The sequence below is a fragment of the Squalius cephalus genome (genome assembly GCF_949319135.1).
Source record: "Squalius cephalus genome assembly, chromosome: 15".
Lineage (NCBI taxonomy): Eukaryota > Metazoa > Chordata > Actinopteri > Cypriniformes > Leuciscidae > Squalius > Squalius cephalus.
The window spans coordinates 13,031,254-13,053,779 of NC_137136.1; the positions used below are offsets into that span (position 1 = coordinate 13,031,254).

Genomic DNA, 22,526 nt, shown 5'->3' on the forward strand with positions numbered 1-22,526 from the left:
TAGTAAAGCAATATTTTACACAGATATTATAAGACAGAACAATTTATTGTCATCAAACAGTTCAATAAATGTTTCACAGTTTCCATGTTATTTTCACTCCCTCAGCTTCATACAGAATATGAAACCTCTAAATGAAACAGATGCTGAACGTGATGTTATGATCTGGATTACCTCAGACATCTGAATGAATGATAAGATTGAAAACTAAAATGAATGAATAAATAAGTCAATTAATAGTCATGTATGCTGATTTCTCTTTTTTCATGCCAAGCAATAATTACTGCTTCAAAAATGAATAAAGGAAAAGCTAATGTCAAATACATTATTAGAAAATAACACCTGCAGAGAGACACATCATAGGACAACTAGATACAGACTGACATCTAGAAATAGCTAAATTAGAGAAAACATTTCAGTGTTTATACCTATGCAAAGATATATGTTTGTTGAGGTGGTTATTAAATGCCATAAATCCAAAATAATTTGATACAAAGTAAATATCCAGTTTACTTAAACTTATAAAAAGAATTAGGCCAACAGACAAACATATATTTAAATAAAAAACAAATGCAGAATAAATAAACAAACAAGTAAACATCTGCAATAAAAAATACAGTATAAAACAACAGTTGCAGTTTTATTTTTTCGTGCATTCTAAGAATACATTTAAAATAAATGTTTTTAAAATGAGTTTGTATTCTGTTGCGATTTAATTTTTAGTTTGTACAAATGCTAAATGAGAACTGCACTGCTGTGCTTTGGAGAGACAATTCCCCCCTCAACCACAAACTACAAGAATGCCTGACTGCAATGAGAACAAATTTACAATGTCAATATTTCTAAGCACACAAATAGACAGGTACTGGTCAGAGAAAGTGCGCCCCCTTCATTTAAGGGGAATAAAATACAAACGTACTTCAAGAAGCCATGAAAATAGAACAGTTAAGCTGGTACATAATAAGACTCCCATTGCATAGCCGAAAAGTACATGTCAGATTTTACAGAGCTCCAAGGTTTTTGGCTGTTTTGGAAGGTACTTTCAATTTGTGGATTTACCGCTCCAGCTGCTGCAGTGAGTAAAACCTGGACCGCCTCCAGCCTTTTGAAACGGGAGCCCTTCTTTTTCTCGCAGTTAAAAAAATAACCTCCAGGAGTCGTCATAGTTACCGATGACAACGGGGGCCACTCATTCACTCCAGGGGGGTTCATTTTGTCCAGATGTTGTTTAGGGAACAGTTTTCTGTCACACTAAATGTGGGTCATCGGCAGGGCTTACTGTAAACCTTGATGATGAGCCAGAAGTGACTCCGGTTGGAGATCTTGACTTCACTACATGGTCTTTACTTTTTGATGCTTTCTGGCTGCCTGATCCTGGAAAAGAAAGAAAGAAAGAAAGAAAACAATCTGACAAAATGTGATCTTAGAAGTGTAATAGGTGTACTCTGAAGATTTTTATAAAAGATAGATATATGTTAACTGCAGCTAATATGAATTGTGCAACAGCCTCGCAGTAGGCAGTTCATCGCAACTTAAAACGGTGGAGATGCAGACAGATGAGTCTGGAATGAGCAAAAAGCATTGCTGGTTTAAATTTTTTGAATATAAAAATCCATGTTTGTGATACTGATATTATCAAATGATCACATGAATTTTACTCTTTTCGCACAATCACAAGTTTTACATTTGCTTTACGCAAATCAGGCCCAAATTATCATATCTTCTGCTGAATAGACCATTTGGGGGCAGACGTCACAGTTACGTCACTGCAGCTGTGAGCGCATTGTGGTGGCAGAAAAACAGTGGTAACAAAGGAAGGAAAATGGGCGAAATCCACGGAATAAGAGAAAAATGTCTTGTTGTGCCTTTGGATGTCAGAAACGGAATGCAAAAAAAGATGGTCTTCATTAAACGGACAGACCAGACTATGCGCAAACCTGCGCTATTATTTACAGTATTATTTAAAGCATGGATATGATGTAAACACTAGATCTACATAATATTTGCATATGCAGTTCATGGGGGGCATGATTGTATTAACTCTACAGTTACAGCATAAAATAATATTTAAACCTATAACATTTTAAAGGGATAGTTCACTTTGAAATTAAATTTTGGTATGTTTTAGCTTACCTCAAGGGCATTCAAGATGTAGGTCTTTGTTTCCACAGTAGTTTCAATTTTGATATTTTTAGGTCAAACCGTTCTTGTCTGTCAGTCATATAATGCAGGTCTATGGTCACTGTCTCAAAGAGCATGCACAGAGTCCAAATTAAAACAATTCCCCATCGTAAGTACACATTGATGGCCTAAGACACTAAGATCACTTGGACGTGATTGTGTACAAGAGGTAAAAACAATATAAATACTGTTCGTTTTCACACACAAACCGCTCGTTTCGTGTCTTAGGCCATCAATGTGTACTTACGATGGGGAATTGTTTAATTTGGACTTCTCTGTGCATGCTCTTTGAGGTGGTGACCATAGACCTGCATTATATGACTGACAGACAAGAACGGTTTGACCTAAAAATATCAAAATTGAAACTACTGCGGAAACAAAGACACCTACATCTAGGATGCCCTTGAGGTAAGCTAAAACATACCAAAATTTAATTTCAAAGTGAACTATCCCTTTAAAGAGATTACATTTATATACCTATGACATTTTTATTTCACAATTCAGACTTTTTTTCTCGCAATTTCGACTTTATAACTTGCAATTACATTGAGTGATATAAACACAATTCTGAGGAAAAATGGCAGAATATCAAGCTCATATCTTGCAATTAAAATTTTTCTTCTCAGAATTGTGAGATATAAACTCGGAATAGTGAGAAAAAAAGTCAGAATTGTGAAATGTATTTAATTCCATGGCTTTCATAGACTCCTGCTACAGAACTGTCATTTTTTCCACCACCCATAAAACACGTCATTGCTGTTTGCAAACACCCAAATGGTCTATACACTTACCAAAACCATCAGTGCTGGGGGGCTTTCCGTGGGGAGATGAACAAGTAGATCCAGAGCTAAGTTCATTGGTTGGAGTTTCCTGGCATGAAGAGTTTTAAGATACAGAATAGTAACAAAACACACAATGTTTAACAATGTGAAACCTTGTCATTGAAGGTACTTGATGCTTTTCTGTATAAATACCCTTGACATACCTGATCGAAAAGATAGACTGTGACATCATCAAAAAATGACACATTCCTCCCACGGTCACGGTTCTCTTTGTCCACGGGTTCCTTTGGCGATTTCAGCAAACTACGTAAACCCACTCTCTTGTCAACATCTGTTTCTGTGACAACGATGACACGCCTTGGAGACTCATCTTCCTGTTCCTCTTCTTCATCTTCATCTGGATCGCTACCTGCTGATGCAGTCCTTCTCCTCCCCCCTCTATGTTCCCCCCCTTCCCAGAATCCTCCTTTGGTATTCGGTGAGAGAGGAAGAGAGAGAGAAAGCGGAGGGAGGGATAAGGAGAGACGGGCCAGCTTAGCTGGAACAGGGGTCGATGGTACAGTGGAGAGGGAAAGATGAAAGATAAATATCAAAGACGGTGGTATCTATATATCTGTATTAGGGATGCACCGAATCCAGGATTCGGCTTCGGATTCGGACGAATATTGGGCCGATTTGTCTCGTGGTGGCAAGGACCCTAAACAATACACAACATCGCCGCTGTTAAAATATTTGCGTATGAAACATCCGAAAGAATACGAGTTGTATTGATTGGATCTTGAGATAGGGTAAACATAGGCCTATGGTAATAGTCAAAGTTTTTCCCAATTGTCATCCTGGCATAATTTTGCCTATTCTTTTTTTTCTTTTTTTTTACAGTTAAAATAAAATAAAATAAAAATGAAAAATACACGGCTGTGGACGTTTTTTACTTCATTAATGTGTTTACTTTGTTAATGGACTGAGGATGGGAGTAGGATTCGGTATTCGATTTCGGATTCGGCAAAATCTTAACCAGTGGATTCGGTATTTGGCCGAACCCAAAAAATCTGGATTCGGTGCATCCCTAATTTGTATATATATTGGTTCATTTAACATTAAAAAAATTATATTTCAAATTGTAAACAGCATAAAACAGCAAAAAATGCAAAACACTAAATTAACAAATCCAAATAAAAATTTTTCGAATGCTTTCAGTTCACAGTACCTTTCATTGCTTGATTTGCAGCAGGTAGAGAGGAAGTAACCTCAGGCTGTTCAAGCACAGTCAGTTCTTCTGTCTGTGTTTCAGTAGATTCACTCACAGACGCTGAGGGAGAGGAGGGTGGGGTCTCCTCTTTGCTGCTAAGATAGATAATTTACGATGGATTTAAGATGAAGGCTGGTTTTTACCTCATTTAACCAAGAAAAGCATTCAGTTAATAATAAATCTAAAGCAAAGACTGTGGTTACATTAAAAGCCACGATGAGACTTATGCCATGAGGAGATTAAAGCTAAGTTCACATTCTCTAAAGTTTACATTGATTAAATACAGAATATCTGACTAGGATTTGTTTTATAAATGTTATTTCCAGACAGTGAAAATTGCATTAAAATAGTGTTCTCTGCTCAATTCATCATTCATTTATTTTTTGTTGTGTTCCTGTAGCAATAACCACACCTCTCATTGTCCTGGAAATCTTCCCTTGAAACACTTTCTTCAGAGGACGAAGTGGTAGAGGCTCCCCAAGGGTGTAGAATTACGCTGTCACTAACCGTAGAACCCCACAGGACATTGGTTTGAACATTTTCACTAAGAGAGTACTGAAGTCTCTCCTCACAAACCTAAAAAAATCATTGCACAAAGACAAAAGGTTTCAGAAATAGCAGAGCATCAATAGAGTACAGTTCATTTTAGTGTAATTTTTACTCACCTGCATCATCAGTCCATTTTTTGTCTGCATTTTTGAGAGTGACCTCTGTCCTTTGGAACCATCTGTAGAATGGATAGAGAGAGGCGTTGGCATATGTTGCCCTGTTGCCTTCTCCACTGATTGCTGAGTTTCTCCTGGAAAATTTGGAGAAATGTTTTCATATTGCTCTGAGTGTTGCAAGACAGCCATGGTACTTTTCGATATCCCATCAACTTCCTCTTTTAGCTCTACTCTTGTCTTCCTCTCTGAATCTGCTGAGTCATCCTGGTTTATTATACCACCAGCACCACTTGTTCTTTGCTCTGGATTTCTCTTTAAAGATTCAAGCAGATCTAAGTTTCCTAAAAACAGATCTCCAAGGTTTTCTTCATCCCCAGAAATGCAGCACAGCTGCTCTAGTTTTTCAAAATCCTCCAGAGGCTCCTCATCCAAGTCCTTCCACTCAGAGATCAACAACTCTGGGATGGAGTTCAGAGAACACTGGGAGAGAGGTGGATGGGCCGCTTTCTGGGACAGGCCATTTCTGTCGTCCTCCTGTGAAGCATTTGATTCTGGGTGAATGTGGTTTTCTTTCATGAGTGACATGTGCAGTTTTTGTCCCAGGTTTGCAGTGATACCTTTGCTTTGAGTGGTTGTACTAGTTGCAAGTTCTTCAAGAGACTGATCTAAACAGTTAGCATCCTCAGAACATCCCGATGGCTCCTCATGTCCTTTGGTAGATGTTTGATTTGTGGAACAGAACAGACTTGAACTTGTCTTGATTTCTATGTGGTGTACTGTATTCGGGAAACTACTTGGACCTTGACACTTACCAACTCCTGCATATGGAGAAGCAGCACATTCTGAAAGCTCCATTGAAATCAGTGCAGGGGCTGAACACTGAACGTTGCTACTGTGGATCTTACACGGCTCTGGATCAGTGCTAATGGTGAGACTTGGGAAAGATGGAGAATCTGATCTTTCTTTTTCAAAAGATACATCACTGATCGTGGCAGAACAGTGATTACTGTCAACATCACGTCTACTGGTTTCTATACCGTGACACTCTGGATACACTGAAATGATGTGAGAATTATCAGCCAACTCCATTGTGCAGGTCTGATGGTCTTCAAGGGCTGCAACCAACATTTGGCTTGCTTCAGTCTCGGGCGCCCATGAAGCTTCGGTTTGGTTTCTTGGTACATTGTTCTTGTTACGAGAAAGAGATTCTTTGTGGTACTGCAGAAGTTCCATCTCATTGGTTGGAGCATTTGTAATAGAAAATGAGGGAGAGTGAGTCGTACAACCTCTTACACCTACCATGTTTTCATGACTGTCAAACTCTTTATTTTCTTCATCACTAAACAATTCTCCTCCCACATATTTTTGTAAACACGTCTCAGAATTCTGAGTATCAATCACCATTTCAATAGTTTTGTGTTGTTCAGGGGCCTCCAGCTCTGGGTTTTCCAGATTCTCAACTTCCATCTTTATATTTCTAGTGTAGTGCTCTGGTGATACATTTTCAATGTCTGGATTTTCTATGTTCTCCTCTTGCTGAAAGTCCAGCCTTTCTAAAGGTGTTTGCTGAGGTGATATAGTTCCTTTTGCTTCACCAGACAGGATCAGCCTCTCAGGTGGTGGATAATCAGCCTGTCCTACCTTCTCATCATTAAATGCATCTTCACATATTCTCTGAGCAGAGGGATGAGACTCACTATCTGCAAGCTCATCATTTGCTTCAGATTCCCAGAATTCATGACTAATCATTAAGTGTTCCTCCGCTGCCCAGCCCTTTTTCCCAAAACTCGGGAAGAGCTCTGATCCGAGCTCTACTTCTGGTGTCTGAGCTTCGGCTGCAGCCCACTGGTCATTTTCCACAGGCCAAAGGTGAAGTTCCCCCTGCTGAAATGTCTGGCAGTTGAATTCTCCTCTCACAGTCTCCACCGTACCGTAATCTTCCTCAAGGGCGCTCCACAACTCCTTCTCCTTTAATTCAAGACCCATTGACGCACCTCTGCTGAATTTATCAGAACGTTTATTTTTTGAGAGCTCCATACTGCTGACTTCTTCATCTGCAGCATTTTGAGAGGATTCCTTGATAGTAAAACAGAGTTCCCCTACAGCTAGCTGACTTTCAGACCTCTCCTTTGCCTGCTCATCCTCACTCTCCTCTGAATACGAGAGGTTTCTCAAGCCTAGTTCATTTGCATCTGTGTCTTGGATATCAAGCTCACCCCTTTCCCCTCCTGTATGTCCTTCAGGGTTTGTCTCAGACCAGATGAACTGGGTCAGGTCGCATTTGGTGTCATCATTGCTGAGCTTTATGTTTATCTCAGGGCTGCTGATGCCTTTAGAATAATCAGACTGTAAGCTGTAAAACCGTGATAACCTAGATGTACTATTGTCTGATGACTGTTCACCAATTGGGAAATCAGGTGACTTACAACGTGCCTCTTTACACTTAGCTGTTTGCAAATATGAACAATCTTCATTGAGTTCTTCTTGACAAACTGGTCCAGAAATGGGTTTTTGAGGCTCTGAGACTATATGGGCAAGCAGTGTGAGATCAATAGCACCTGAATCATGAAGCATTATTTCTTTTGAAAAAGTGTGAGAAATGACCAGCTCACTATTTTTAACTAGAGATGAGTTTTGGAAGTTAAGGGAGCTGTTGCTAAATGGAACTCCTTTATTTGGCTCATCCTCTCCATTGGAGAACAACTTGGCAATAAACTCAGCATTGTAGTTGCTCTGAGAATCTACTGAGATGACAGCACCTTGTATGAGACCCTTCTCTATATCAGATGGATCATTTGAAACCCACAATTCTTGTATGTCCTGATTTATCTTCACTTCCTTTTCAAAATGCTCCAGTAGTCTTTCATCCTCAATCTTTTCCTCAATTCCCATCAATATTCCTCGCTCTCCAGCTCTAACGCCACCTGAACGAGAAGGGCCAAGTACATCGGTGCCTCTTCTGCCTAAACCCTCTCCACCATCCAAGTCGCTGTCTGAGAAGTAGGCCGAATCCCGATGTGGTGTTTCAGTTCCAAGGGCCCTCCATCCATTGCTTCCTCCACCCAAGCAGGAGTCTCCAGGTGTGAGGCAGTCCAGTGAACTAGAGGTCGAAGGTGACAAAACAGAATCTGAGGGGGTCATGGTGGACAATGACTGATCAGAGTTGGGTTCATGCACCATAGGCGAGTGAAAAGCATCTGTGCTTGATTCATTCAAACAGAGTGAATTGTCACTTGGAAGTATTTTCTCATTTGCTATTTCCGTGTCTTTGTCATGGCGCATGGTCCTTGAACTGGGTTCCTTGTCAGTTAAAGTGGTTTGCTCAAGCGATTTAGAGGATGTCTCCATTTCCAAGTTCTGTCTGTTGTCAGTGGGGGAGTGTTGACTCACATCTGAACTGGATTCCCTTGCCTTTGTAGAGCTTGTGCCTCCTGTTGAACTTCTGTTTTGTGAAAGATCATGAGAGTTTGATTCTTTTTGCATCTGTTTTGGATGTTCTGACAGTTCCTCATTTTGTGCATCTTCTTCAAATGTTACATTTGATGCCATGACATCGACGCCAGGTGAAATACTGTAATCATTTTTCTGAATTTGCTCTTTTGCCTGAACAAACAAGCCCTTTAAATCATTTTGATCTACACTTCTAATCTGCGTATCACCAGTGATTTTATTTTTGTCACAACTTTGTGAACCATTAACATTGTGTATATTCCTGGTTTCTACTGGACCTTGACTTATATGGTCATGGTTCTGAGACGCTTTTGAATCTTTTTTTATAACAGGAGATATCTGCTCCAATTGAGGCCCATTTTTAGGCATTACTTCTGAGGAAGGAAAATCAATAAGGGAACTCTTCTCTATCTGTATTTCAGGTGTAAAGCAACTAGCTGGAGTTAATTTCTGACTTGATTCAAGATTTTGTAACTCAGATGCAATTTGAAGTACTGGAATTTCTGGGCGCATGGCAACTTTTATTTCACTCCGTTTTGCCCGCTTGGTGACTTGAGCATAAATTGCTTCTTTTGTGTCACCTGGTGGTTTTCCTGCTCTTGCTCTTTCTGATTCAAACTGTATTGTCTGAGAAGATTCTGGGTCGATGCATATTGACTCATACTCAGGAGACAACAGAGCAGGTGACACACTTTCCTCCTTTTTACGTTGCCTTGTAATGATTTCAGTTAGAAATGTTTCAGCAGACTGAATCTCCTTTAAAAATTCCTCTCTTGTCATTTCCCCTGTCTTCGGCTCAGGTTCAACGCTCTCATTGGATATTTCAGAGAGCAGGGAATGAGACTTATTTATCCCTGATGAGAAAGCCTCCTCAGCTTCTGCATACGTTGGCAAATTTGAGTGATGTGCAAAAGGATGAGGTGTAGTTCCAAATCTTGAAACAGGGGTGCCACCTTCGCCATCATATGCATCCTCACAATCCGACACAGATGTCTCAATCTCTGTAAGGAATAAATCTCTCTTTTTGGCGTTGCCTTCATATCCAGGCAGGAAGTCTTTGTCTGAGGCCCAAGCTTGCGAGGATGAGTCAAGTTCTGTGACAAGAGACTGGGATCGCCGCATTCCTTTGTCTTTCTTTCCATCACTTTCTCGTGCCCATGAGCTTTCTCCATCCTTCATGTCCACAGAGTCATTGGAGATCTCGGTCAGAAACAAATGTATGGGAGATTTCCTAGCGGCTGCAACTCGCTCTCGTTGCATGACTGCATCTTCCCTCCATAAGGCTGGGAGGATGGTGGCGAGACGGGATTGGGTTCGCTTCATCCCCCTTGAGAAAAGCTCGGTTGTAGCTGGGTCTGGTTTATCAGCCAGGTTGGTGTGCTGAATGGTTGTGCCACTGGTGGGTCTGTGTGGTGACATGAAAGCTGAATCATCATCATCATCATCATCAATGTCTTCTTCTTCTTCATCATCATCCTTTGAGAACTCTGGGCTAGAGGATGATATTCTTTCAATTTTTGGAATTGTGGATTGGGATCGAGTCATTCTGGAGTAGGGATCATTGTCTGTAATGTACTTATATGGACCATCTCTTGAATTATACAAAGACTGAGATCGTGTCATGCCTCTGTCAGCAAACTCCTTTTCGTCAGTATGGTCACAGCTTAGTTGGTCTCTTTGTAAGTGCATCGCATTGTATCTGGAATGCATTTCCAATGAGTAATTTTGACCCTTTTGGAGTCTATGGTGGGGAGGAAGAGGTGGAGGACAGGTTTGAGGTTGGAGGAACAGGGACTGACAACCAGAAGATGGTGGAATGGAAGGAGAGTGTGATGGAGATGGGGGCAGTGTCTGGTGAGTGCGATTTAAGCCCAAATGGTCAAAGTTGGCTTTCGACAGTGAACTTATTAGTAAAGAATCAGAGGTCTCAACTTTGCCGGTTGGGTACGAGGATCCAGGGTACACATCTAACCCGTATGTTCTCACGTATCCTAGTGGAGGAGCAGGCAGTGGACGTGAGTGTAGATGGCTGCCAGAGGACATGGACAGTGAACGAGGTTTAGGTGGAAGAATGGGTGCTTGAGGACCAAAGAACTTTTGGGTTGTTTCTCCAATGTCTATAACAGCATAATCTGTCACTCGGTTACAGCTCTCCTTACTAAACTCAACCAAGCCAGTGTTTGGAACCAAAACCTTTACCTCACTAGATCTGACAGTCTGAGAGGTTCCTCTTTTAAAGCCATCTTGCTGCCTGAAAGATGGTCTGTCTTTTCCAGTATCCCCTGTTTGAAGCTCTACCAGCTCCAGATCTCCAGGACACACTGAATTTGTTCTTGACGAGCACCCATTTCCTAGACTAGGGGATTTATCCTGGGGAGTATGCTCTTCCAGACGAATGTAATACTCGCTGGCCAGGGAAGGGCTGCGGGCACTGATCACAGGGACGACAGTGGGTGTGTCCAAGGTTTGCCTGTGGCCAGAATTGGGTGTTGGTATTGGTTGAGGTGGAGGAAGGGGTTTGTAGCCTCTCCTGCCATGGGCCTTTTCCCAGAAGTATTCAAAGTTTAAGCCTTTGCTGGTCTCTGTTACAGTAAGGATGTCGTCAAGCTCAGATGTAGGAGTGATCATATTGTCCACGGGGTCCAAAAGAGGGAAGGAGTTTCCATTTCCTCTGTGGCAACCATCCTCCCTCCCGTACTCTCGCTCCCTCAGAAGTTTGTGTGCGGCTGACTGGAAAGCTGGGGGTCGGAGCGCATCCCATCGTCTTTCAAATGATTCGTCACTCTCTCCTCTCCTTCCTTGTCCACTGTCTTCCTCATAATCCTCCTCGTCCTCATCCCTTCTAGAACTCTTCCGGCTTCCCTGTTCTGCGGCGAGGAGTGAGGAGAGGAGGAGAAATACTTCGCTGACTGTTGGCCGCTGGGATGAAGGTAGCCAGCATGACTGCATGACCTCGTACCTAATGAAACATGCAAAAATATAGTTCATATATTAGTATGTCACATATTGCATAATACACATTCAACTTTCTTTAGATTATAAATACTGTTTTAAACAAGCATTTTTGTCTCATTTTATTGTTAAAATAAAGGAACAAGATAGAAGACAAAGAACAAGAAAATCCAAAGAACAAGACTCTTAAAACAAGATAAATAAGATACATGTATATTGACTTGAGAAGTAACACTATAAGGAACACTATAAGACAAAATACACTCAAGATACATTAGTTTTAAGGACTTTTGAATATTTGTATTATTTATTATTATTATTGAGTCATTTTTGCATCAATGAAACATTATTAAACAATTTGTAGGTGAATTCCAGATCTAAGAACAGATATAATTCCATCTAATTAAAGCTATTAAAAATACTGACCAATAGTCTGCATGTGCGAGTTTGAGGCGAGGTTGAGCCAGAGTGATCTGTCGTTCCCTTATGACAAATGTAAGGACCTCTTCATCGCTCAGGTGTCTGTGCGGCTGAGCCCCAAATTCAAACAGCTCCCATATCACAACACCCAGAGACCTGTCAGTTTTCATTTGAAGGAAGAATGTCAACGTGAATAGTATTGTATGCATCCTAAAATGATACAATCTGTATTGTGAAAAGCGCTATACAAATATACTTAAAATGTTGTTTTTTATAATTAAAAATATGTAATTCCATTATTAATTTTTTTCTTCTTTTGTGCAATTATTGGATTCCTTCACTGAAATACCATTAGAAAAACATTTGTCCATAATTTTTCATACCACACATTGCTGGTTTTGGTTTGATCAGTGACAATCAGATTCCCACGAAACTCCTCCAGAAGTTCAGGGGCAATCCAGCGGAGAGGTATCCACAGTTTTTCTGGGGTTAGATAGTAATCCTCCTGTTTGTTTTAAATATGAATAACAACATTACCTAAGTTTCAAAAAAGAGGCTAAGTTGCTCTAAAACCAATATGCAGCTAAATGCTGATTAAGCACTATGAAATACTTTTCTGAATGCTGACAAATCATCTTCTATTGTGAACAGAAAAAACTCCCGTCTATACTAAAAAACCTAATACATTGATTGATTGAGGGCCTGATCTATAAAGTCTCTTTGAAGTGAAATGCAGTTTAGTAATTGTTTAAATACCTTATATTGATTGTGTGAGAGGCCATAGTCTCCGATTCGAACAGTAAGATCTGAGGTGAGGAGGCAGTTCCTCAGTGCCAAATCACTGGAGAAAAACAGACAAATAGACAAATGTGTCAAAATTTTTTTTACCTTTCTCCATTTTCACAAATGCTGTGTGTCAATGTCAGTCACATGTTCCTGAACACTTTTAGGGATAGAGATTTAATCAATCTAACCTGTGAATGTAATTGTTCTCATGGAGATGCAAGAGACCTGAGGTGATCTCATATGCCATTCGTTGTAAGTTCAAGAGGTCTCTGTTTAACAGGTCAGGTGTCATCCCATCAGACTTCCTCTGAGCTCTTAAATACCTCTTCAGGTCACCCTGTAGATACAGACACAAAAAAATGAAAATCATTATTTGATAAAAATCAATATTCAATACAGAAAATAGGATCAAATTCTTTGTCCTCTAAAATGTCTTATTAAAAGCGCTAAGACAATTTATGATTACATAACGCACTGGTATATTTCAATTTATTTTAGTCTTTTGAGTGCACAGTAGGCCTTGTTTATGACACATAATTATTTACAGAATTAATGAAATAAAATTCATGAACTATCTAATCCAATCCATCATAAATCCATTCTTATGTAAAATTGTTCCGTTAAACTCAATCCGCCAGTGTTTCATGAATGACTGTATTTGCCTGAACTACAGATAGGAGACAAACAAATTGTCCAAGGCGGTTATTTCATTTTTCTTTAAAATTGGTCCGAGTGTCCGAGATTTGGGTTTTCTCACCAGTTGACAGAACTCCATGACCAGAAGATACGGAATGCTCTCACTGCACTGGCCCAAACACTGGAGGATACTCGGATGCTGAAGACTTCTGTCAGGTGTGAAAAACAAATCAATAAATGTTAGTTTGTGTTGTCAATATTCTTGTAAACATAAGGTGTACATGGTGAGAGAAAGAGAGATCGCAAATGTAATTAAATGTAATTAAACTAAAACTTTGTAGCATTCCACGGCCCATATATATATATATATATATATATATATATATATACATATATATATATACCTACAACCTACAACATTAAAAGCTATTATAATACAAATATACTGGCACAAATATAGATAATTCACTGCTAACAGGAGGAATTTAAGTGTTAGATAAGTGGGAGGAAATAGCCTCAATAAAAAGCAGCAAAAATGTCCACTAATAGCATTGAAAAAATTACATTCAGAAATAAACACTTCATGACATAAATACCATAAAAATAACCTGAAGTTCTCATTTCCAGTAGATTTCACTATGACTGATTTCTCACCTTTTTATGCACATTGACAGATGTCAAAAAACACAGGTGTTTGATCAGCATTACCTATCTCATCCAGGGGGGATATGAATGTTTTTTCCTTAAGCCGATCACATAGCGCTGAAAAGACAGCAGTTTCTCCCTGAAGTCGGATGGCAAGCGCTAATCCATTACGCCGCATCATTCTTACACTGCATCAAAGTGGCCGCTTCGAGGATATTGACAGGTAAGTGTGTCAGTAAGTAGCCGAAATAAGAAATGATGGGCCTCAATGGTGGGTAAGATCAGCTTTTTGGCGATATCCAGTGCCTTCATCTGGATGACGGCTCCGGTTATGGGCTTCCTTTCATTTATTTTTTCGCCTATGCACTGACACATTTGCCTGTCCTCTTCGAAGTGGCCGCTTTTACCGTGATAAGCTTTTCTTTGACTGTTAACATTTTTAAGACTGTCTTTTCGGCTCGCCATCTTCTAACATTACATTCCAACACTGTATTTCTTGGCTGCTTAATGAGAGTTGTTTGATGACTCCGCTGCGTTTATCAGTCCTGGGCAGCACATCCGTTTTACCCATATTTGCCGCTCCCTATTGTTGCGGGTGTATTATTGACATGTAAAAGTTTAGACTCAGAATATAAGACGACCTCATTTTTTCAGATGTATTTCCAAGAAAGAAACATTGTCTTAAATTCAGAACAATAAGGTAATAGCAGCCAGAGCAACCCAGTTTGTCTGACCTGTAAGGCTCGGACTCTGCCAAAAACTTTCGCTGTTCCAGAGGACTAGCACTGACCCTCAGCTCCTTCACCACAGCCTGATAGGAGCTGCAGTCACACAGCACCTCAGCCAGTATTACCTAACAGAGACAGATCAAACAGTTACAACAACAACAAAACTATTTGCTTCACCAAACCTGCACATTATTATCAAATGAAAGAGAGGAAAAGAAGCGAAAGAGACTAAGAAAGAAAGAAACTAAAAAAAAGCCTATGTTCTTATGTAAATATGTGTGCAGTGAGGATGTCAAACAGACTACAAATTAAGGTCAGTGTAATTATAGATGGTCATCAAGTAAGTGAGCAGCGGAAAATAAGACCATGGCCTGAAATGTCATATTTTAAGTATTTAAGATCAGATATAATAATTGCTTGTGTAGACTGATCAATTTCACATATATTTGGAATATTACACAGATTCAGAAGCCTCAATATTAATTCTAGTGCATATCCACACTTGAATTAATAAAAAAAAACACAATAATTACATCCTTCCAGTTTTATGTTTACCTGAAAGGGCTACACAAATAAAATCATAATAATTTACTTTTCAGTTTTCTTAGATACGTTAAACATCCACCATGGGTTTCCCATTATTTTTCGTAACATTTCAAGCTGTTCCTGACATGTAAAATCTTATCATTTAAAGGTGTCTACCTTCCCGAACCAGCCATTTCCAATCTCCTGCAGGTAGTTGAGAGTGTGCCTTCGGAAACATTGAGAGCTGTCTGTGGGATACAACAGGAGTGTGTTCAGAAGAGTTCATAACCTTTTCACTTAGGAACAGGTTATAGAGCAAGATGTACATATTGCCTGTAGTTAGTGGGTTTACCTGTACCATTCAGTAAGATGGTGCAGTTCTTATCCCGCAGTGGGAGAGTGTAGACCTCCGGTAGTGATGGACAGGAGGACAAACTGTCCTCAGGGACAGGGCTGGATGCCGCAGAGCATTCTTCCCCTTCGGCATTATCAAACTCCTGAAAGAGAAAAGTGGAGGTGGGAATATATATATATATATATAAAAGAAAAGAAAAAAGAAATTCAACCAACATCAAGTAAATGTATGTTTCATGCTGATTCATATCAGTAACACCCACATTATGCAAAATTCACGTAAAACCCACATGTATAAACCCCACACTAAAAAGACTTACATTGAATCCCACGCCTCCTCTTTTGCAGCAAAGGCAGGTGAGAAGCAACAGAACAAAAGAGACCAGCCCAGAGCAGGAGATGAGAATTATCACATAAGGGGGTGGAGAGAGAAAGTCGTCCCGGGACACAGAGACTGAGGAAAAAAAGGGGATAGAGTTTTAAATATCCATCCTGACAAATACTAAGAGACTGATCCATAGATAGATTGATAGATAGATAGATAGATAGATAGATAGATAGATAGATAGATAGATAGATAGAAGTGAAAGAGAACTTGTATATTTTCCTAACAGGGAAAAATTGAAAAGGGCAGCGTTACATTCAGAACATAGCACAGGAATCCAATGAAGAGTTTTCATTGCACAAAGGGTGAAAGTACAGAGAAAAGCAGAGGAACTCAGAATAGATCACCTTCATATTGGGTTTAGGGAGGGGTTTGAGAGTCAAGGTTTAAGGGAAGCAAAGGAGAGAAACCAGAGAGTCATCATACAAGACATTCCTTGTACTCGTCACTATTGAAGAAGAAGGGAAGGTATTTGGAGTTTTGTTTGGGGGGAAGGGCCTTTTTTTTAGGGAAGGGACTGGATCATTGAAAAAGATTCTTGTATCTGGAGGGTTGCTGGGTCAGAAGGAAAGGTGCCATACTTGATTTTGTACCTCAATTTGGCCGTTTGTTTTAGGAGAGCCATCTGTGGAGAAGAGAAGGTGGGGAGGAGGGCAAGGAGGTTAAATACCTTTGGTATTGTGATTAACCAGATGCTAAGAATGAATATCCACTAAACTAAAATAACTCGTATAATGTATTCAACTGACTTGAAACCTCATTATTTATTAATCAATGTTAAGCACACATGCCATTGCTGGAGAATTTACTGTACTATTCCCTTTTACCTCATAATTAACCAAATCACAAAATAAATAATTTCATATAATAAAATATGTTTGAATTGAAAATATTACTAAAATAGCGAGGATAATAATGCTCTCATTTCTTAATCATTCGAAAATAGTAATGTAATTTTTAAAAGTGGTGGGCCGTGGTTTTCCTAAAATAGCAGAGGCACCACAAAGACATTTTTGGGCACATCAGAACTGACAGCAAGGTCTCGACTGAGGATGTTTAAAGCTGTTTAAAAAGAGTCTGAGTACTAAGCAGTCATTAGGGTCTGTTGTCTGAAAACTGCAGGTCATTTGAGGTCGTGCTCATTTTAGACACTTATAGATGCCATTTTCCTGGAAAAGAACAGAAACCTAAATGTCATTAAATCCATCATTTCGTCATCTTTTCTCAATGATAAAGCAGTATTATTATTGTATAATAGTATATAATATATAATTATTGTGATTATTATAATATTATTATTCACAAATAAATATTTATCAGTAAAACATGTATATTCAATCAAGAACTTAATGTTTTATGGAGCCAATTGTACAGCTTTAAAATTTCTATCACATGATGTCAGAACCTTATGTTGTTAATAATAATTCAAATAATAAAAAAATAAAATTAAAAAAAATCCCATAAATGCATATTAAAAATACCACAAATGCCACGCAATAAACAATAGGCACACGTTCTGTATTCGAGAATCACCCCGCGGTGTTCGTCCACTTGAACTATGAAAATATAAAGGCTAATATGCAGGTAGGTGTATGAATACATGAAGGGTGTTATTATTCATCTGGTAACCTTTTATTGTTCGAAAAACAGTGGCCAGACGCTGACAGACAGGAACCTGTGTGCAATTCCCTTCTTAGACCATATGGTTACACATACTGCATACGAGAGCACACAAACAAACACGCGGGCCTGTTGGCAAATTTGTGTTCATGGTAGGCTACTAAAATAATGCGCGAAATAAATCACTAACACCTAACAATTATGCGAACATTAGTTAAAACAGGGACAGATGATGATTCAGGACAAAAAATCGCGCTATGTAAAATTGAATAGAGAAGAGCGGTTTTGCAGGCCCACAATGAAATGATCATACATGCGTACCAGAATAACAGCCAGACACCTTTATTATCACCAGTGCGTGATGACTGGGCTCAATAAATAGACGCATATGGTGCGTAACATATATGTCTTAGATATATAGAGATATATATGATTGAATTATGAAATAATATTTAATGAGCGTCACCCCCAACCAGAAATGTAAAATACTCTCCTCAGACTGACAAATTCCCCTTATTTTTCATAGCGTCTCATCGCCTCCTCCCCCCTCGAGCGCATCAATAACATATGCCATCTAAACGACACGCTCACCTTCCTTCTGCGGGGCTCCCAGTGCTCTCTCCGGGTTGAAGTACGACATCAGCCCGACCAGAACAATCACCCAGCACTGTAGTGACATGGTCGCGCGGTCCACGGAACCACCATCCGAGCGATACTGTCAACGTTCCCCGCCGCGCGTCTGGACCCACGCTAATAAAGAAACGTCTCCTTGTTGTGCAAGGCTGATGCTCTCTTTTAATCCGCAATTAAACACGGCGTGAACGCTCTTTTGTGTCAGCCTAATCCCGCGATCCGCATCCTCAGCAGCGCGCTGTTACTATTCCGTCCTCATCGCGTCCCAACGGTCGAAAATACCAGTGAAGTCATTCTATTGGTTCTATATCCTATCCTATGTACCGTGTGTCAGTATCATGTAAGTGGTCCAGCTATGTTTTCCTCCAAGAAGCCCCTCTACGTCAGACGCAACCGAGTTTGCGCTATTAAAATCTCTGTGGAGCTGCGCGCGCCTCGCGGTTTTCATAGGTAGACGTTGCCTCGCAATAGAACGATTACGCGATGCCCTTCACTCAGGTACCTGCTGCTGGCCAACAAAAGCGTTTGTTTATGAGACTGGAGAGAACGTCGACGCCCCCGTGTCGTGGCCTTGGGTATCATTGCATCAAAATCCCCCTAAATCGGACCACCTCCACGGAGCGGTGACATGATCCGTTTGGGAGGACAGGTGCACAGAGCGAGCCATTGAAATTCCCTATAGCCTTCAAGTTAATAACATGCTAATCTTTGTCTGTGTCTGGACATGGCCAAATATTTTCACCACAAATATGCCTTTAGATACCAATAAATGCAAATGGCATCCTCCTAGCATACTTTATAGCATTCATATTCTCCGGTTATGATTTGTGTCCCACAAAAAAAAAATTCTCAGTGAAAACAGAGCATATGAATTAATTGCACTTGGTATCAGTAACGGCAAAGGATAAATAACTGAGACAAATAATTTTAGTATTTCTTTTGGTATGTAATTCTATAGTTATAGTGTCAGCTTCAGATGCCGTTCCCACATTATGCGATTGACTGATGCATATTGCACAAAACTGTATATTCAACTTTTTTTTTTCTTAGGTATGTCTGTGAAATAATCCATAGTTATTTTCTGTACTGTACATTTTCCACTATATTAACATGCATTTTATGTACAATTGAGCATAGACTGCTAAACCATTTTTTTCATAACAATATGTTATTATGGTGTATTATATTAATCAATCTCAGATAAACCTGCTACTATCTGTCACGTAAAAACAAAAAATCAATCGCTTTACTTCAGGGTCAAACAGCAAGAGGGCAGCAGGTTGCCAGAATAAGCGGAAATATGGACCAGACCTTTTTCTGTTTAGTCCAGCTATGCAATACAAGGGTGTAATGAAGTATTTACATGACAGGAACAAAATATTTTATGGACTCCAGTATCAGCAGCAAAGAGATGTTCTTAGTCTCACAATAATTGCTTGTCCATGGTTTAATACTGATGTCTCATATTTGTACAGGAAAACAACTGATGCAGATCTTACAAATCAAAAGATGACATTTTTACAACAGCTTATTTGCTTCTTGTGCTGTCAGCACAAATACAGGCAAACAAGAGGTTTTCCTGTTCGCCCATTTTTCCCAAGTCATCTGATGCAATAAAAGTCATGCAGAGGCCAGATCAATGGCTTTTAGGTAGCAATCAGTCATTTTAAATGGTCTTCACACTTTGCACCTGCTAATTTCTTGTCCGATCACAAAACGGTTCTGCATATTCTTAGTGAATTAATGTCTTTGTTAGCTAATAAAACCCAAACTGATCTCTGTCTCTCCTTTGCCTCTTCCGTGCCAATTCGGGAAAGTAGGCACTGTTGTATGGTCTGTCTCTATCGCCCATCACTCGCTCCTGCTCTTTTTCCTTCCCGCCTCCACTCCTCTGTTCCAGTAAAGCCTTTGTCCTTTTCCTCTCCTCCGCTTCTCTCTGCAGTCGTTCAGCCCGTAACCTCTCAATTGAACTGTCATGAGAGTAAAAGAAATCATTTCAGGATGAAAAACAAGATGTTACTACTGCAGTGGGCATCTACTGTGTGTAACTCATGTAATACTTCCTCATTTCTTTTTCTATATCCAGTAATTCTAAACTGACTAGAAAATGACATCAGGAACATATTTGAAAGCAAATTATAAATGCATATACACTAGTACCGTTCAAAAGTTTTGGAAAAAGTACTACTTTTAGTCAGCATGGACATGTTAAATTGATCAAAAGTAACAGTGAAAACATTTATAATGTTACGAAAGATTTCTATTTAAAATAAATGCTGTTCATTTGATGCATTAATTAAAGGATTTTCAACACTGATAATCATAAGAAATGTTTCTTGAGCAGCAATATTGTAATATCAGCATTTTAGAATGATTTCTGAAGGATCATGTGACACTGAATATTGCATTAATGGCTACTAACAATTCAGCTTTGCCATTTAAGTAACTAATTACATTTTAAAATACATTATAAAGGTCTTTTATATTGTAATAATATTTAACAACATTACTTTTTACTGTATTTTTGATCAACTAAATGCAGCTATGATGAGCATAAGAGACTTCTTGCAAAAATATTAACATAATTATATCAAATTCTTGCAGGTTGCAAATAATCATGGTCACATTTTCACTGTCAAGAAATGGCTCAGTAATCATTATGACTCGTGAAGTATGACTAATTGTTGTGTAGTCAGGCAAGATGCTTTACTGGTGTTGACAGAAATAGAAAAATGATTTCACACCTCTCTCCACTCCTCTTCTCTCCTCTGTCTTTCTTCTCCTTCTTCTTATACTTTTTCAGCTTTCTGTCTTTCACTGCCAGTGCCTTTTTCATTTCTTTAAGAGGATCCAAACTGTCTTTCAGCTTCCTGTCTTTCTTTTCTCTTTCCTCTTCAGGCATGCTTCTTTGCTTGCTTTTGCCTTTTTCTTTTTTGTCTCTCTCTTCCTCTTTGTCTTTTCCGTCTTTCAGGTACCAGGGAGTGGCTTCTGTTCCAGGAGCGGGACCTAGAGACACTAAAATACCAATAGCGCGTTCCTGCTTCTCCTAGAATAAAATATAACAAAAACAGCTTTAAAATTACTATTTTAAGTAGACTATGTCACAATGGCAGTATGGAAAGTATATAGCTAAATCTTAAGTCAGCATGACACAGATTGCTGTGATCTCATGTGAGTGACAGGTCATCCCGCCCTCGCGCCAGTTAACATGTCATCAGAGAAAAGATGTCGTTGCGTGGTGGAGGGGGAAGTCATTTTGATGCAAGATTACAAGGGCATTTGAATTTTAAAAATATTATATGCCCAGATAAATCATTTATAACAAATACAGAAATATTCCATAAACAAATTAAGAATTGTCAAAAAACAAAACAAAAAAAAAACACACATTAAAGCTGTAGAAAGGATGTTTTTAATATTTTAGTCATACCTTCTCTTCCTTCTTCTCTTTGAGGTATTCTGCATTTCCTTTCTTTTCAGACGAGTCTTCTAGAGGAAAAAGATTTAGGTGTTCTATCTCTCTGGCTCCCCGGCTTGTCTCCGCCGCCTCTCTGTCCTCTGTCCATTCCCCTGTCTGCTGCAGGCCTGCTTGAGCTTTCTTTCTCAAATACTCGGTTCGGGCCTGAGGGATTATGGGACAGACATTCAGCTCAAAATGCAAGCCATAAAATATAGATAGCAACGTAGATGCAATACAAACTGCATTTTTAAGCATGCATTATAATTCTGATACATGCAAAACCAACAAAGACTGACAAAATGCATGTTTTATTTTAAACATATTATTTGTTTGTTTTTTTCATGAGGGGCTGAGAATGTAGTAAATTAACCTAGAAACAGTGGAAGGATGCTGGGTTGCTATGGTTACCTCTTGCTCTGCGCGTTCCACTCGCCTTTGAATCTCGCGTTCTTCCTCTGCTGCATGAGCCTCGTCGCGGCGCACGCGCGCAATGTTGTCCTTATTGCGCACATGCCAGCTCTTTTTAGGCAAAATGTTCATTGCGAAATACTTAAGAGAACAGTCAAACGAATAAATATAATTGCGAGTTCGTAGCGAGTGTGTCAGGCCACATACAAGATCCGACAATTGCGGAAACAGCTCAGTTTATGGCTCGAAATAAACAGCCTCGTCGACTAACTAGGCAACGAAATTTAAACTCGTCAGTGTATCTCGTCGGTAAATGTCAGATTCGTTTCTTTCATACTCCCTATTCACAACAAAACACATTTAAACAGCTGTCGAAAAATACACCTACTGAATTGGTATGGAAAGAGCTTTGTAAACACCGGAAGTTGTCGTAGTGTGAACTACGTCACACGTAAAATATTTGTGACGCAGTGTAGAACGTGTAGAGTACCACACGAGGGCGCACCTAAAAAACCCCTCAAAGAAAGCCTTTTGTTTACCAGAAATGCAATTCTCAGAGCTCAATCCATGAAATGCTTTCTCATGTGAGGAATATCTTTGTAGTCATCATAACGCTCATCATTCTGTACTGATTGTGTATTTTATGAAAA

General features: G+C 39.4%; 2 protein-coding genes across 4 annotated transcripts; both read right to left on the reverse strand.

Annotated features, from left to right (window-relative positions):
* Nucleotides 1-28: 28 nt before the first annotated feature.
* lmtk3 (lemur tyrosine kinase 3) lies at nt 29-18,525 on the reverse strand. 3 transcript variants are annotated; one of them, XM_079895017.1, is made up of 16 exons: nt 17,967-18,525; nt 15,691-15,824; nt 15,375-15,513; nt 15,194-15,264; nt 14,498-14,616; nt 13,240-13,327; nt 12,671-12,819; nt 12,453-12,537; nt 12,080-12,201; nt 11,703-11,852; nt 4,875-11,283; nt 4,622-4,785; nt 4,168-4,304; nt 3,164-3,498; nt 2,970-3,048; nt 29-1,371 (listed from the first exon to the last, which is right to left on the reverse strand). In XM_079895017.1, the coding sequence occupies exons 1-16, from the start codon at nt 18,052-18,054 to the stop codon at nt 1,244-1,246; spliced, it is 8,397 nt and encodes a 2,798-aa protein (XP_079751143.1). In that variant the 5' UTR covers nt 18,055-18,525; the 3' UTR covers nt 29-1,243. The 3 variants fall into 3 exon arrangements, with proteins under 3 accessions (XP_079751143.1, XP_079751142.1, XP_079751141.1); XM_079895016.1 differs by having other exon boundaries at nt 4,168-4,301; nt 15,369-15,513; nt 17,967-18,477; XM_079895015.1 differs by having other exon boundaries at nt 15,369-15,513; nt 17,967-18,477.
* An 848-nt stretch (nt 18,526-19,373) lies between these two features.
* On the reverse strand, nt 19,374-22,327 carry leng1 (leukocyte receptor cluster (LRC) member 1). The gene is made up of 4 exons (XM_079895704.1): nt 21,877-22,327; nt 21,439-21,630; nt 20,753-21,054; nt 19,374-19,978 (listed from the first exon to the last, which is right to left on the reverse strand). Exons 1-4 carry the CDS (start codon nt 22,006-22,008, stop codon nt 19,765-19,767), a joined length of 840 nt encoding a protein of 279 aa, XP_079751830.1. The 5' UTR covers nt 22,009-22,327; the 3' UTR covers nt 19,374-19,764.
* Nucleotides 22,328-22,526: the final 199 nt, after the last annotated feature.